This window comes from Suricata suricatta, chromosome 1 (genome assembly GCF_006229205.1).
Source record: "Suricata suricatta isolate VVHF042 chromosome 1, meerkat_22Aug2017_6uvM2_HiC, whole genome shotgun sequence".
Lineage (NCBI taxonomy): Eukaryota > Metazoa > Chordata > Mammalia > Carnivora > Herpestidae > Suricata > Suricata suricatta.
In genome coordinates, this window is record NC_043700.1 from 13196369 (window position 1) to 13211758 (window position 15390).

Genomic DNA, 15390 nt, shown 5'->3' on the forward strand with positions numbered 1-15390 from the left:
CAAAAAATACTTAAAGAAATTAAAACTATAAATCCATAGGTTCCAGAAAATACTCCAGAGCTGAATAAAATCAGATCTCAGCAAGGTATACCGTAATTAAGTTGCTGAATTTCAGTGATAAGGAAAAAAAAATCTTAAAAGCAGCCATAGAAGTTAAACACATTACGTACAGTGGAAGAAAGATAATCAGAACAGACTTCTCATCAGAAACTATGCACGTGACAAGGCAGTACAGTGACAGTTTTAGGGTACTGAAAGAAAAGATGTCAACCTCGATTGCTATACCTAATGAAAATATCTTTCAAAACTGAATACAAAAATAAACAACCCACTTCAAAAATGGGCAAGGGACTTCAACAGACATGTGTCCAAAGAAGATACGCAAATGTTCAGTAAGCAAGATGATCAGCACTGCTATTCATTAGGGAAATGCAGATCAAAGGCATAGTGAGATTATCACCTCACACCCATTAGGAGGTTTTGGTTTTGGTTTCTAAAGTGGAAAAGAAACAAGTATTGGTGAGGATGTGGAGAAACTGGAACCCTTGTGCATTGGTGGTGGGGATGGAAAATGGTCCAACCACTGTGGAAAACAGTATAGCAGTTGCTCAGAAACATGGAATTACCATGTGAAATAGCAATTCTACTTCTAGGAGTCCCCAGATTCTTGTCCACCAGTGTCCATAATGATATTATTCACAATACCTGAAAGGTGGAAACAAGTTGTATTAGTCAGGGTTTTCCAGAGAAACAAAACTAACTGTGTGTGTGTGTGTGTGTGTGTGTGTGTGTGTGTGTGTGTAGAAAGAGATTTATTATAAGAATTGGTTCACAGGGCACCTGGGTGGCTCAGTCAGTTAAGCGTCGGGCTTCGGCTCAGGTCACATTCTTACGGTTCATGGGTTCAAGCCCCATGTCGGGCTCTGTGCTGACAGCTCAGAGCCTAGAGCCTGCCTCAGATTCTGTGTCTCCCTCTCTCTCTGACCCTCCCCTGCTTGCACTGTCTCTCTGTCTCTCAAAAATAAATAAAAAACATTAAAAAAAAATGGTTCACATGATTGTGGAGACTGGCAAATCCAAATCTGCACTGTAGACCAGCCAAAGATGTGGTTCCTATGCAAAGCTTGTAGGTGGACACCCAAGAGAGCCAGTGGTGCAGATGATGTCTGAAGGCAGTCTCCTGGAGACTTCCCTCTTACTTGGGGAAGCTGACCTTTTTGTTCTAATCAGGTCATTAGCTGATTGGGTGAGGCCCACCCACGTTATAGAGGTAAAGCTACATACTCAGTTCATTAATTTGAATGTTAATGTCATTCAAAGACATCTTCCAAGTCGATACATAAAATCAGCCATGACACAACTTATATATCCATCAACAGATGAATGGAAATAAAATATGGTGTGTGTGTGTATTATTCAGCCTTAAAAAGAAATGAAATTCTGATATATATTACAACATGGATTAATTTTGAAAATATGCCACATGAAATAAAACCAGACACAAAACCAATACTGTTTAATTCCTCTTACGTGAGAATAGGCAAACTTAAAGGAAGTAGAATAGTTGTTAGCAGGGACTGGGGGAGGGAAGAATGGGAAGTTGGTGTTCAGTGGGTACAGAGTTTCAGTTTGGGACGATGAAAATGTTCTGGAGATGACTGGTGATGATGGTTGCGCTTAATGCCACTAAATTATACACTTAAAAATGGCTAAAAGGTTGGAGCACCTGGGTGACTCAGTCGGTTAAGTGTCTGACTTCAGTTGGGGTCATGACCTCGCGGTCCATGAGTTCAAGCCCCATGTCGGGCTCTGTGCTGACAGCTCGGAGCCTGGAACCCGCTTCAGATTCTTGTTTCCCTCTCTGCCCCTCCCCCTCAAGTGCTCGGTCTCTCTCTCTCTCTCTCTCTCTCTCTCTCTCTCTCAAAAATAAATAAACATTAAAAAAATAAAAATTGATAAAAAGGGTGAATTTTATTATATGTATATTTTACCATGAAATTTTTTTACGTGAAGGTAAAATAAAGAAGGTTTTCAGACACACAATCTGTGAGAATTGATTGCCTTTAGAACTATAATATATTAAATGCTAAAGGGAATTTCTTCAAGTAGAGGGAGAACAATACCGTATGGAAATTTGGATCTCCAGAAAGTAATGGAAAATGTAGGCAATAGTAGGGGCGCCTGGGTGGCTCAGTCGTTTGAGCGTCCAGCTTTGGCTCAGGTCATGATCTCACAGTTCGTGGGTTTGAGCCCCGCATCAGGCTCTGAGCTGTCGGCACAGCCTGTCTTCAGGTTCTGTGTCTCCCTCTCTCTCTGACCCACCCCTGCTCATGCTGTCTCTCTCTCTCTCTTAAATATAAGTAAAACATTTTTCTTAATGTAGGCAATAGTAAATATACATGTGAATAGAAGACTTTTTAGTAATTTAAAGTCTTTTTAAATATATTTGCTTACTTAAACATAATAAAATATGTAATAGGGTTTATAAAATATTTAGAAGCAAAATATAGGATAACAAAGGTTGGGGGGGAAATAAACTGATATTGTCATAAGGCACTTAAGAAATATAGTATTCTTTGTAGGTAGTCTGTATATTTTACACACTAAAGCAGGAGTTGCCAGATTTTTTAAATAAAGGTCCATATAGTAAAAAATTGAAGATTTTGAGATATGTTAAGTAAAATTGTAAGGTATCCTTTTTGATCTCCTGCTTCCTTACTTTTTCTCTTATAAATACCCTACATAATCTCTGAGCTGAATGTGGTGGATCTTTTCATGATTAAGTTATTTTATATGGCATATTTATCTTAAAAATAGGAAGATCATCCTGGTGGGCTGGAGGTCATCACATCAGCCCCTTAAAAATAGCATTTCCTAAGGAAAAAAGAGAAAGAAAGCAAGAAACAGACTCTTAACTATAGAGAACAAACACAATTACCCGGGAGGAGATGGGTGGGCATGTGGAGGAAATGGATGGGGACTGAATAGTACACTTACCATGATGAAATAAAGTAAAATGATAAAATTTAAAAAACAGAGCATTTCCGTGACTGATTATAGAGAAGGAAGTCAGATGTTCAAAACACAATAGGCATTTAGTGCACCATTTCTGTGTTCAGGATGGAGGAACCCACAGGGAAAGGACCTGAAGGTGACCTTTGCTGACAGTCAGTGAGGAAACTTACTCTCAGTCCTTCGTGGGACCATGGGAAGTAAATTCAGCCCAGAGCAAGAATGTAGTGAGGAGTGCATTTTTCCCCAGAGTTTCCATGTGAGAACTCAGCCTGGTTGACACCTCAATTTCAGTTTTGTGATACCTTGAACAAAGAATTCACAAGCTGGGCCTTGCTTGAGCTCTTAAATGAATGTAATTTTAAGCAGCCAATTTTGTGATAATTTGTTCTTCAGCAACAGAAGACTGATAGAGAAGGCCACATACAGTCTCTGCCATAGATTTTTCTTTTCAGTTTTTGGGGGTAGTTATTAAAAACATGAAAACCATGGTTAAGTCACAAGCCATAAAAAATTAAGCCACAGGATATGTTGGACCCACAAGCTGTCATCTGCTGATCTCTGGCCTAGAGTAACCACAGAGAAAATACAGATATACTAGAGTTAATATAATAGTGGAGATAAAATGGAATCATAAAAACGTTAGTTAATCCAAAGGAGGAAAGAATAGAGGTAGAAAGGATAAAAGAACATATGTGACATAGAAAACATATATAGTAGATTTAAACCTAACTACATTAATAATTACACTAAATGTAAGTGGTGTACACTCTCCAATTAAAAGGCAAAAATTATTAGAATGGTAAAATAAGACCAAACTTTATGATGGCTGCAAAAGAGCTATTGTAAATATGAAGATCCAGGTAAGTTAAAATTAAAGGAATGAAAAATATCTATCATGACAATGGAAATACTAAGAAACTTGCAGTTGCCATATTAATATCAAAGTACACTTTAGAACAAGGATAATATTACTGGGGATTTTATACTAAAAAATCCATTCATCAAAGGACATAAAGATGTGTGTACATAACCCTGAAGACATATACACATAACAGAGCTTCAAATCCCTGAAGTGATGACCAACAGAACTGAAAGGAGAATGACGAAGTCACAGTTATAGTTGGTAAGTCCATACTCCTTTCTCAGTAACTGATGGAATATATAGACAGAAAATCAGAAAAAAAAAAAAAAGAAAAAAAATAAGCACAGTTGTTGAAGTTTTGAACAATACCATCAACAAACCTGATCTAAGTAATATTTGTACAACACATCAACTAAAAATAGCAAAACAACATTATTCTCAAATGTAGGCACATTCACAAAGGAGAACTTGCCATAAGTGATGAACAGAAGTCTCAGTGCATTTAGGGGGACTGAAAATCAAACTGAGTATGGTTACAGTAGAGTCAGTGGAATTAAATTAGATGTCAAAAACAAACATCTGGAAAATTTTCCAAATACTTGGTTATTATTACATACTTCTTAATAATTTATCAGTCAAAGAAGAAAGCAGACAAAGAATGTTTTTTAATAAACTAAGTGAGAATGGAAATACATAAAAAGTTATGTGATGTACCTAAAACAGTGCTCAGAGGGAGGTCATCAGCAGATAGAACTCTTTCACGTTACTACAGGAATGCAAAGTTGTACAACCACAGGATCTTTGTTCTTACTAGCTCAAGCCTAAATGTCCATCTGTGAATGAAGGGATAAACAAATTGTGATTTATCCATAAAATGCAGGTTTACCCATAAAAACAAGCTACTGGTACAAAATGGATGAATTTCAAAAGCAAAGGATACATGAGAGAAGCTAGCCTTGAAAGACTACTGGTAGTGTGCTTCACAGGTGACCCTTGAGCCACATGGACTTGAACTACCCTGGTCCACTTATACGTTGATTTTTTTTTTTAATATAGTGCAGTACTGTAAAAGTATTTTCTCTTCCTTATGATTTTCTTAAGAACAGTTTCTTCAGTTTAACTTTACTATAAAAACATATTATATAATACACATATCTACAAAGCATATGTTAATTGTTCATGTTATTTGTAAGGCTTCCAGTCAACAGTAGGCTGTTAAGTTTGGGGGAAGTCAGAAGTAAAATGCAGGGGTACCTGGGTGGCCCTTGGTTTTGGCTCTTGGTTTGGTTTTGTGAGTTCGAGCCCCATGTCAAGCTCTGCACTGGCAGTACAGAGGCTGCTTGGGTTTTTCTCTCTTTCTTTACCCATCCCTGACTCATGCTGTCTCTGTTTCTCTCAAAATAATATGTAAGTAAACTTTTAAAAAAGTTAAATGCAGGTTTTTTACTGTGCAGGGGGCCCATTCCCTTAAGCCTTATGTTGTTCAAGGGTTAGCTATAGAAGGAATTCTTGGCAAGGAACAACTGACAGAGATGGTGCGGAAGTTAGGTGGGAAAGAGCTCATGTGAAGGTCCTGATGTCAGGGAAGGCCTGTGATCTTCAAGGAACAAGAAGTCAAATGTGGCCCCACTGTAGGGAGAGGGGGGAGTGTTAATCTGGGAGATGAAGCGAAGGCAGAACCTGTGAGCCTTGTAGACCACTATAAAGACTATGGATATTAATCTGAAGTGTAAGCCATTTCACCAAGTTTTTTGTTTTTGATATTTATTTTCTGCTATTTTAATTGAAATGATACCAAGGTTTTCAATTTTATCTTTGTTGGGAGGCGATTATTGTTTGTACCTACGTATGTGTATACGTATGTATGTATGTATGTGATGGTCTAACCTTTTCTATTTCCATTTGCTCATTTATTTTTTATTTTTTACTTAACAGATTTATTGAGAAATAATTCATCCATATACCATACAGTTTATCTGTATTTAAAAGGTACAATTCACTGGGTTTCAATATACTCATAATTGTATACCCATAGTCGCAATCTAATTTTAGAACATTTTGGTCTCCCCCAAAAGGAACCCTTATTAGCAGTTCCTACCCATTCCCCAGATCTTTCTCCTCCACTCATAAGCCCAAGCAACAACTAATTTATTTTTTGTCTCTAGATTTACCTATTCTGAACATTTCACATAAATGGAATCATACACATTGTGGTCTTTGTGACTGACTTCTTACACTTAGCATAATATTTTCAAGGTTCATCCATGTTGTAGCATATATTAGTACATAGTTCCTTTTTATTGCTGAATAATGTTCCATTGTACAGGTATGCCAGTTTCATCTATTCATCCATCAATTGGTGTTTATTTGGATCGTTTCCACTTTTTGGCTATTATGAATAGTATGAACATTACTACACAAGTGTTTGTGTGAACGTATGTTTTCATTTTCCTTGGCCAAATACCTTGAGCAGAATTGCTGGGGCATATGGCAACTTACTGACTTATTTTCATTATTTATAGGGATCTGGCATTGACCTTTCGTATTTTTAGCTAATATGTGTATCCCAGGGTAGTATGTTTCATAAATATTTCATACAATTTTTTTCCAGTGGCTTTGGTTTTATTTTCTTTTTATTGTTGTTAAAGTTTGACTTAAAAATATATACATATATGTGCATGTATTGTATTCGGTCATCTTGTTTCTGATGACAGAATCCATGTGTTAATCATCACAAATAGCTCCAACAGTATCTTGGATTGTTTCCTCTTTTCTTTTTTTTTTTTTAATGTATATTTATATATTTAGTTAGTTAGTTAGAGAATCTTAAGCAGGCTCCATGCTCAGCACGGAGACCAACTCAGGGCTCAATCCCGCAACCCTGGGATCATGACCTAAGCCAAAATCAGGTTGGTCACTCAACTGACAGAGCCACACAGGCGCCCCTGTTTTCCTCTGCTCTTTAGTAAAGTCAAAAAATTGTTTATTATTGACCCTTTATCTATCTGGAGCTGATTTCTCATTTTCTTTAAAGTGACTTTTCAGATGAGGCCGGGGTGGTGAAGGACATTAGTGAGGTGCAAGCAGTGGTGAGGAGAAAGATTTCCAGAAGGAGCAAGTTGACAGTTGCCCTTTGTTGGCTTGCTTGAGGAGCTCTCGGCAAGAGAGTAGAGAACGTGGTGAAAAGGGAAGGTAGTCATTAGTAAAATGCCATTTTGCTCATTATAGTTTTAATGGTACAAGGTTCACTTTTAGGGCGGATGTATGAAACCTGCCTGTCTCGTGATCCTTCCAAGGTTCACAGATTTCTGGAATTTACTTTTCTTTTATTGTCATCTTCTTTCTCCAACTTTTAAAATAAGACTTATTATACCAGGACTGTAAGAACTGATAAGAAGCTCTGTGATTTCCAGTCCCACTCATCACATTCAATCACAGTATCTTCCTGGTTTTCTGAAATAACCTCAAAATCAGTTTAAAATGTCAGTTGCTTTAGTATAGTCAGTATAGAAAGCAGGAAATGTGTAAGAAGTGTGGGTCTTCTGCCTCCAATTTGATACTCTGTGTTGTGAGATTTGATTCCTCAGAAGTAAGTCTATGAAATTAGATGGTTGGCTAGGGCAGAAAGTTGAGTATGTAACGGAAAAAAACATGGGCCCTAAGGCTTGTGGGCCGTTCATGTGTTCAGTTTGGGTGGAATATAAGAATAATGAAGTTTCCAAGGTAAAATAAGGGCCATCGGTTTTACTTGGGTCATTTTCCAAAATTCTAGTTTGTCTTTCGTATTATCGAAGTGTATTATCATGCCATTAGTAGCTAAAACTTGTATATTTATAGTTAATTTTAAAATCCATCTCCTGGGTTCTGGATTGTTCTTGGTAGCAGTGTAACCTTCAGCACATTACTTACTTATTCTTTTTTGGGTTGAGAGTCCTCAACCTATAAAATAAGAATTAAAACTATCTGTAGAGTAGTTACGTGGATTGAAAATAGACATTTATATTTAGCACGATGCCTGCAAATACATAAAGTCCTCCTGCATTTTAGCTCCAGTCATTGCTTCTCTACCTTGTGCTAAATTTGCAAGTCAGCATTAGCTTAATCCTTGAGCTTTGATGGAAGGATGTTGGTGTTTCCAGTCTCTGTCCTACATTTGAGGGTGAGCTGGAGAATGGAAGATCTCGTGGTAGCTGAGGATGTCCAACGGTTCTCGGAGAAGAAAGGTTGTTGAACTAGTTCAGACCATATTCTTATAACTAAAAACAATTGGAAATGTTTGATTGAAAGAACTCCTGTTTTCACTTGTCATTATAATAGGATCAGGCTTTTTCATAGGTAACAATGTAAAATGCAACATTGATAGTCAGAGGTAAAAATCATTCAGGTAATTCACTAGGAGGAGCCCCCAAGATGAAAACAGTGGCTTAGAGCCAACCTTGGGTAAAATAAATAATGTAGAATGCAAGAAAGCACAGCTTAACTTTCTCTATCCTGGTCACTCAGAGGACGGTAAAATCTCACATCACTCAAAGAGAGAAGCGTCTGAAAGGTCCAAAGTTAACTTTAGATTTTGAATGTAAAGTTTTGAAAGGAATTAAAAGGAGTGTGGTTTCTCAATCCAAATGATTTTAAGTGGAATGCTATTTTATGACCGTGAGATATGCTAATTGTTTTGATTCGGTGGTTTTTAGTGGGTTCCTATCACCATTGTCTTATCAGCTTGTGTCTTCAAAGGTAAAGACAAGCCTCAGCCCAGCTATTTGAGTTGCTATTGAGTTTTGGATTAGCTGTGGTTGTTGTTTTAAAATAAAAATGTTACAGTCTTTGGTAAACTGCTCTTTAGAGTGCTGTCAGAAGCAGAAGTACTTGTGGAAAGAGCTATTGGTTGCTGATGGCTCTTTTGACATGCTAATAATCCAATCAACTGGGAAGGCTTGAGAATCCAGGGTGAATGAGCTCATTGCTCGTCATGAATATTCAAGCACTTTCAAAAATCCAAATCCGACGTCTCCCGCTCCTTGAGGTCAGTCACAGGAACTCCCGTCCTTTGGATTCCAGTAGCATTGTTTGCACATCCCTTTGTAGTTCTCAGCTGGGCCTTGCAACATAATTATTTGCTTTTTCCTTTTCCCTAATCAAATAGAAGTGCCTTAGGACACAGACTCTCAGACAGTCAGATAAGCGCCACAGGTCATCTACCAACAGAGAAATTATTGAATATCCAGAATGCGCAAAGCCCTGTGCCTTAGGTCTACAGACAGGAGTCTTGCACAACCCTTGTCCTTGTCATTTTATGCTGCATAGTGCCTCGTCTCCCCCTTGACTCTTCTCTCCTTTTCCGAGATGCCCTCTTTTCCCTCCAGCTTCTCTGGCCACGGCTTCAGAGTGGTTTTTTTTTTGTTGTTGTTCCTTCCTGAAGTAGACTTCTGAATGAAGGAGATGCCTGAGGCATGTTCCCGACTCTTCTGTTTTCAACACACACTCTCTCTAGGGGATCTCATTAATTCTCATGCATTTAAAGCATCGTCTTTATATCAATGACTTTCAGTTTTAGACCTCTGGTCTAGACGCTTCTGAACATCAAGCCTCCAAATTCTAATCAACTTTGAAGTTTCATGGGTATCAGAAAACTAAACATCTTAAAGAACACCCTTGATCCTACCCCAAGATCTGGTCCCGCCCTCCAGGGAGGCACCTTCGTGCACCCACCTGGCAAGTCACAGTCCTGGCAGTGACCTTTGACACATCCCTTTCACCGTGTACATTGAGTCCACCATCAAGTCCTGTAGATCCTGCCTCCCAATACATTCTTCCTCCGCGCTCTACTCTCCGTGCACTGCCCAAAGGCCAGCCCGCAGCGCAGGGGAATGGCCCCTTTGGCCCCGCTGGTCCAATCACTAGAGTCATCACAGTGGTTTTTTAAAAATCATAAAGCAGATCATGCTTTAAAATTCCTCCTCAGTTCTAACTGCTCTTAAGATTTAGAAATCTTCCGCATGACGCCACGGCTCTATATAATAAGCCCCTCCTTTCCAGTCACACCGCCTGCTGCCTCCCACTTCCTTAATTCAGCAAATCTCACATTTGCTCTGAGTTTCCTCCTCCCACCGTGTAGGGTTTGTCTGCCAGCCCTATCTTCTGAGGACCCCCTTGACCAATTGAAGCCCCGCAGGCCCGCTCTGCCTCACCACCATTTCCGCAGACGGGCTTTCTCCAGCTCCTCCCACCAAACCTGTCCTTCCTTTTTATCCTGAAGGATCTGAGACTTTCCTTTATATCCCCCACGGTAAATGGTAAGATTTATTTCGTTGGAGGATTATTTGCTCCACACCTGGCTCCCCAGTTGGTCCGTAGGACCCATGAGGGCAAAGGTCTTGTCGGTTTTATTCACACTTCAGACCCCAGGACCTGCCACATAGTGGAAAGTCAGGAAATATTTGTGGAACGGATAGACTAAATAGGAAATAAAAGTTCCAAAGCACTTTGAAATACTGCATCACAGAAAGTGCTTAAAACTTAAGGCTATAACATGGAAATAAATTTGTGACACCCTCGTGAAGACCTTCAGTTTGTGAGGAAACCAGGCTCCTGCTCTTGTTTAGACCTATCACATCTTAGCATCGTCGTTACCAAGAATATATTGGACAACGGGAAAAAAATGTTCTCAGTTTGACAGCAAACGTTTATGGAGCAGACATTTTTTGTCCGTGTCATTTTATTTCTTATGGTGCCCGGTACCTTTCTAGAAGTTTGGGAGATAGATGGTGCAATGTGGCTTACTTTCCCCCGGGGGACAGACAGTAAGCAAGAACACAGAAGATGACAGCACTCGAGAAATACTATGCACTAAATAAAATAGAGTGGGGGCAATGGTGGGATGGTTAGAGAAGTCCTATCTGAGTGAAAAGGTGACATGTGAGCCAAGGCCTGGGTGACAAGCCAGAGGGAACGGCACGCTGCAGAAGCACTGAGGCAGGTACTGCCTGATGCATTTGAGAAACAGCGAGGCCAGTGGTCCTGGAGCAGAGCGATGGAGACGAGGACTACACGCTTTCAGGGTTAGACACGCTGGCGTTTCAAGTTCTCACTCTCCCCTTCCTGGTCATTGATCGCAAAATGGAGGCAGTCATGATGCCAGCTCGTAGGAATGTCGCTAAATAAGATGCTGAGGGTAAACGTTAGTAGCACTGCACATCATTGATAATTTAAACATCATTAAGCTACCTTCCGCAGAACTGCTGTCCAGGGAAAACCAATAGTGTGAATGTTAAGCTAATAGCTGTGTTTGTGTGTTTAATAGCTTACCAATAGACTGTCTTTTAAAACAGTGTTGCTAATTACTTACAAACATTCATATTTACATTGATTTCTCACAAAAGGTTAAAAAGCTGAAGAGAGAACTCTCACAGATGAAGCAAGAATTGCTCTATAAAGAACAAGGCTTTGAGACATTGCAACAGTGAGTATAAAATTACTGAAATTCACTTTAGAATAATTCAAAGCCCCCTAACTAATACAAAGAAAATAGAAATACAGATTACATAACGAGATTTCTCTAAGAGACATGAAGTAAAAAGCTCAGAGCTTTGCGCCAAAAAACCAAAGAAAACCAGTGAACCAACAACCAAAAAACTTGGGGGGAATCTGTACACGTTAAAGAGGTCTGAAGTTTTATTCATCGTGAGAGGTGCAACGAAACCAGTGGGAACGTTAACTCTGTGCCCTGGGCCCCTGCCAGGCTGCTCTAAGATGGAGGTATGGAGCAAGGGAATGCGCACAGGAAGTGCCTCCATGTTGGGCTCTCACGGCCGGATGTGGGGAGCCTCTGCTGCCCTGGGCTCCGGGCTGACCTCAGGGAGCAAGCCAGGTTGTCCCCGAGGAGCTTGAGTCAGCGCCTCATTTCTTGTGTCCCTTCTGCCCTTTCCAGTTCTGGAGTCAAGCCTGACAGGCCACCGGCCTAACTCTAGGCGGGGTTAAGTTAAGGAAAATATGGCTGACAGGGCAGCAGAGCCTGGGATCTCCTGCCCCGTTCCCCCCCCCCCCCCCCCCCCCCCCCCCCCCCCCCCGGAAGCCACCATTCTCCCTGCTGACAGGCGGGCCCAGCTAAACCCTGACAGGCACACCCAGCTCCCCAAACCTCCCCGTCCTGCCGCAGGGTCTGGTGCGAGGCAAGAAGCCGAAGGTTCTCACAGCCACATGAGCGCAGAGAGGACTGAAGGCCTGGTCCCTCAGAGGCGTTCAACTGTTCCGCGCTTCCCTCCCCTGCGCACAGGCCTCGGTGCCAGCCGTGAGCAGTGTGTATGGAGAGCCCCTCATTGCCTCCCGTCCCTCCCCCACTCTCCCCAGTGTGGCCGTCCCGCACAGAAGGCATTACCCCTTGTAAAGATCCTGTGTATCTGTTGGCCAGACCAACAGAAGCTGGCTGGGAGTTCTGCGTGTTTGCACGATGAGTTACAGGTCCGAACACCAGGCACGACTCCTGACCACCAGTCTCGGACTTGGGCTTATGGCGGTCTTCTGTTTGCCAGTTACTCATGTAAGCGTAACCATTATATGCTTTCAGATGCTCCTATCCTAGGGGTTTCCAAACCTGACTGCATATTAGAATCATCTGTTTAAAAAGTACCTATTTCTGGTCTCCATGTGGGTATATTTTATGAGATCTCCAGGTGGTTCTCATGTATGGCTGGGTTCTAAGACCCTCGCGGGCTCCAGAGCCCCCCTTCAAAACGGAGCAGATCTAGACGGCCTCAGTGTGGTATTTAGTAACTGCATAGCAGCATAAAGGATGGCTTTGTGGCGGGATGGAGAGAGAAAACACACTTTGCAGAGTGCCACAAAGTGGTTAGCTACACGTCAGGCACTTTTAAGGCACATGGAATTGTAACTCATGTCACCACCCCGGATTAAAGGTTAGCCAAACTTGCTGTTTTTGCTATATTGACATAACAATGCTGTATTGTTTTAAAGCAGTTTGCTTGCAAGCAATTTTTATAGGCATCTAAGGCATGTTTAAGAATCTGTCAATAACATTCCATGAGAAAACAATAGACATTTGTTGTAGAAATTCAGGCATTCTCTTGCAATGATTCTAATCCCTTGAACCAAAGGCAGAGAGATACGATATCTAACATCAGAGACCTCTCGTTGATCCTCACTATAGACAAAATAAAGCTGTTTTCATTCAGATGTTAACCCCCAGACTACTAGAACGTCCAATAATAATTGATTGAACCCAGAAACCATACTTTCCAAGAAACCACATTCCTGATACTATAAAGGGACTTTAACTTGGGGGTTTGACAGAAAATATGTTTCAGGAAGAGATTTAAATAGAATCCTACTGCAGGCTTTTGTAATTTTTCATTTATTCCCAATAGAATGGAATATTTTTGCCAATTCTGGAGCTGTAATGTAATTTAAAGTCAGGCTTTCCTTTTACTGGGTACAGTAGTTTATGCTGGCAGCCGTATTCTCTACGTTGTTCATTTCAGTCTGTGGTCCCAAAGTTGACCTTGGCTTAAGCAATAGCATAGCTTCTATGAAGACGGACATTTCTACTTTGCCACCTTCAGCATTCACTCAAATTTGGAAAATGAGGCAAAAGGAAGCACTCAGCAAGCCAAAAGTGTCTACCTATTCTGTGAAAATTCGGCTCAGGGGTACATATTTCCTAGGGAAGGCATGCAAATGGGAATCTCTTCTCTTTCGGAAGAAACAAAGATATATACATATATATGGGAAATTACTAATAGGGTACACAGAAAAAAACGAAAGGAAAACAGGTTTTTAGAAAAAATTTTTTAGGGAAGACTAGAAAATGGTATTTTTCAAATCAAGAACAAAATCACAGTAGTTTGCTTTAAAGATCAGCACATAATGCTGATATGTTGTTTGATTTTTGTTTGGTTTTATTTTATGGTCGGTTAGGGTGGAAAAAGAAAAGGTAGGAGACGCAGAGTTGAGGAAAGACAGGAGAAACAGAATAGGAACAGTTAGAGGACGATGCGGGTGCTCGAAGGAGGCAGGACAGGACGTCCAGAAGGAGCTCCGCGGTGGGCGCTGAGTCGAGGTGGCCCGTGCCCGTCGTGTTTAGCACCCAGCTGAGCGAGCGGTGGGCAGCCAGGGAATTTTTGTCTAGTTCTGAAGCCCTCTGAAGTGTAAATGAGCAGGCTTGAAGTAGTTTTGCCTTTATTTTTAAGTGTTAAAGTTAATTTCTGAAAACAGCTTGCCTACTTCGTTTTCTCTCACTACAGTTGATTTCTGACTTCAAGATCTGTTTTGCTGTTAGATTCTGAAGGTTTTACACAAATAGGAAGAAATCACTTGGGCTTTAGAAATTCACTTTGACACAGTTTAAGGGTCCAGTGTTAGTAGCTGCTTCATGAAATCTCAGGGTTGTTGCTTTTTTAACTAAAATAAAGTTTTTTTGCCTCAACTAAGTTGGTAGGTGTAATACTTAAGGGAGCCAACAACTTCACTGATAAATCCTTTCCCAGATAAATGGAATTAACCAATATTTGAAGTACATCGAGTGATTTTTATCAAATATTCTAAGTGTAATAGTCAGAGGAGCCCTAAGCCTAAGTCTGTCATTTTGAGGATGATGCCCGCACTAGCTAAGTGTTTATGCAGTTTCAGGGCTAAACTCATGTAAACTTTCTGCTCTTACTTTCTCGGAGGAAGTGTGACTGGTGTTCTCTAGGGTCCCTTCCCACCCTGAACACTGTGCGGGCGTGCGCACGTGGCTGTTTAATTCCATGACGTCATTGGTTGTACTTTATTATCAAATAATCTTATGATGAAATTTATTTGATTTTCTCAGGTTAAGACTGTCTAGCAATAAAATATTTACTAAAATAGCACTTGGGGAAATAGGTCATCTGCAAACTGCACTTGCTTGAGTAACTTTGGAAGAGGAAGATGGCACCGTTGGTGGGTTGTTGGTTTGGTTTGGTTTTTGTGTTTGCAGATTATACCCTTCACTTTGACATAAATTTAAATCATGACCTGTTTTAAACTGAATGAGCTCAGAGCCAGTTCTCTGTGGCCTAATAGGTACCATTTCTCTGTGGATAAGGCTAAGATTTATGTCCAGGAATGAGAGCTGTTGGCTAATGGGGCAGACACACAGCCCTGTGCTCTTCCAAGTGAACCCCGAGTTGTGTTCAAAATGAACCCTGGGCAGCCTCAAGAGCTGGAGAGTGACACTGAGGATACTGTTAAACTATTTTTTTAAAGGATTAGGTAATTTGGCTAGGCCCTTCCTGCACAAAGAATTAGGTTACTTGACACCCCCCTGACACAGGGTGACCGTGCAAACTGGAAGGACGTTTGGTGAGCAGATCTGCAGGGGTGATGGACGAGCTGGTGGAAGAATTGTTTATTCAGTGTTAGTTGACGGGTGAGCACATCTGCTCTTCTGCCTCGTTCCGAGATTTGAACTCGTCCACGAGGCCAGTAGTTTTACCTCGACTCATAAGTGCCATAAAAACAGAACTGGTACTTTTCAC

The 15390-nt window shown here is 40.7% G+C and overlaps 1 protein-coding gene across 1 annotated transcript in view; it reads left to right on the forward strand.

The window, feature by feature from the left end:
• WWC2 (WW and C2 domain containing 2) overlaps positions 1-15390 on the forward strand; it is a 180954-nt gene that overhangs the window by 98964 nt on the left and 66600 nt on the right. Inside the window, exon 5 of the mRNA XM_029934162.1 lies at positions 11257-11336. Coding sequence (XP_029790022.1) covers positions 11257-11336 — 80 coding nt within the window. The remainder of the gene's footprint in view (positions 1-11256; positions 11337-15390) is intronic.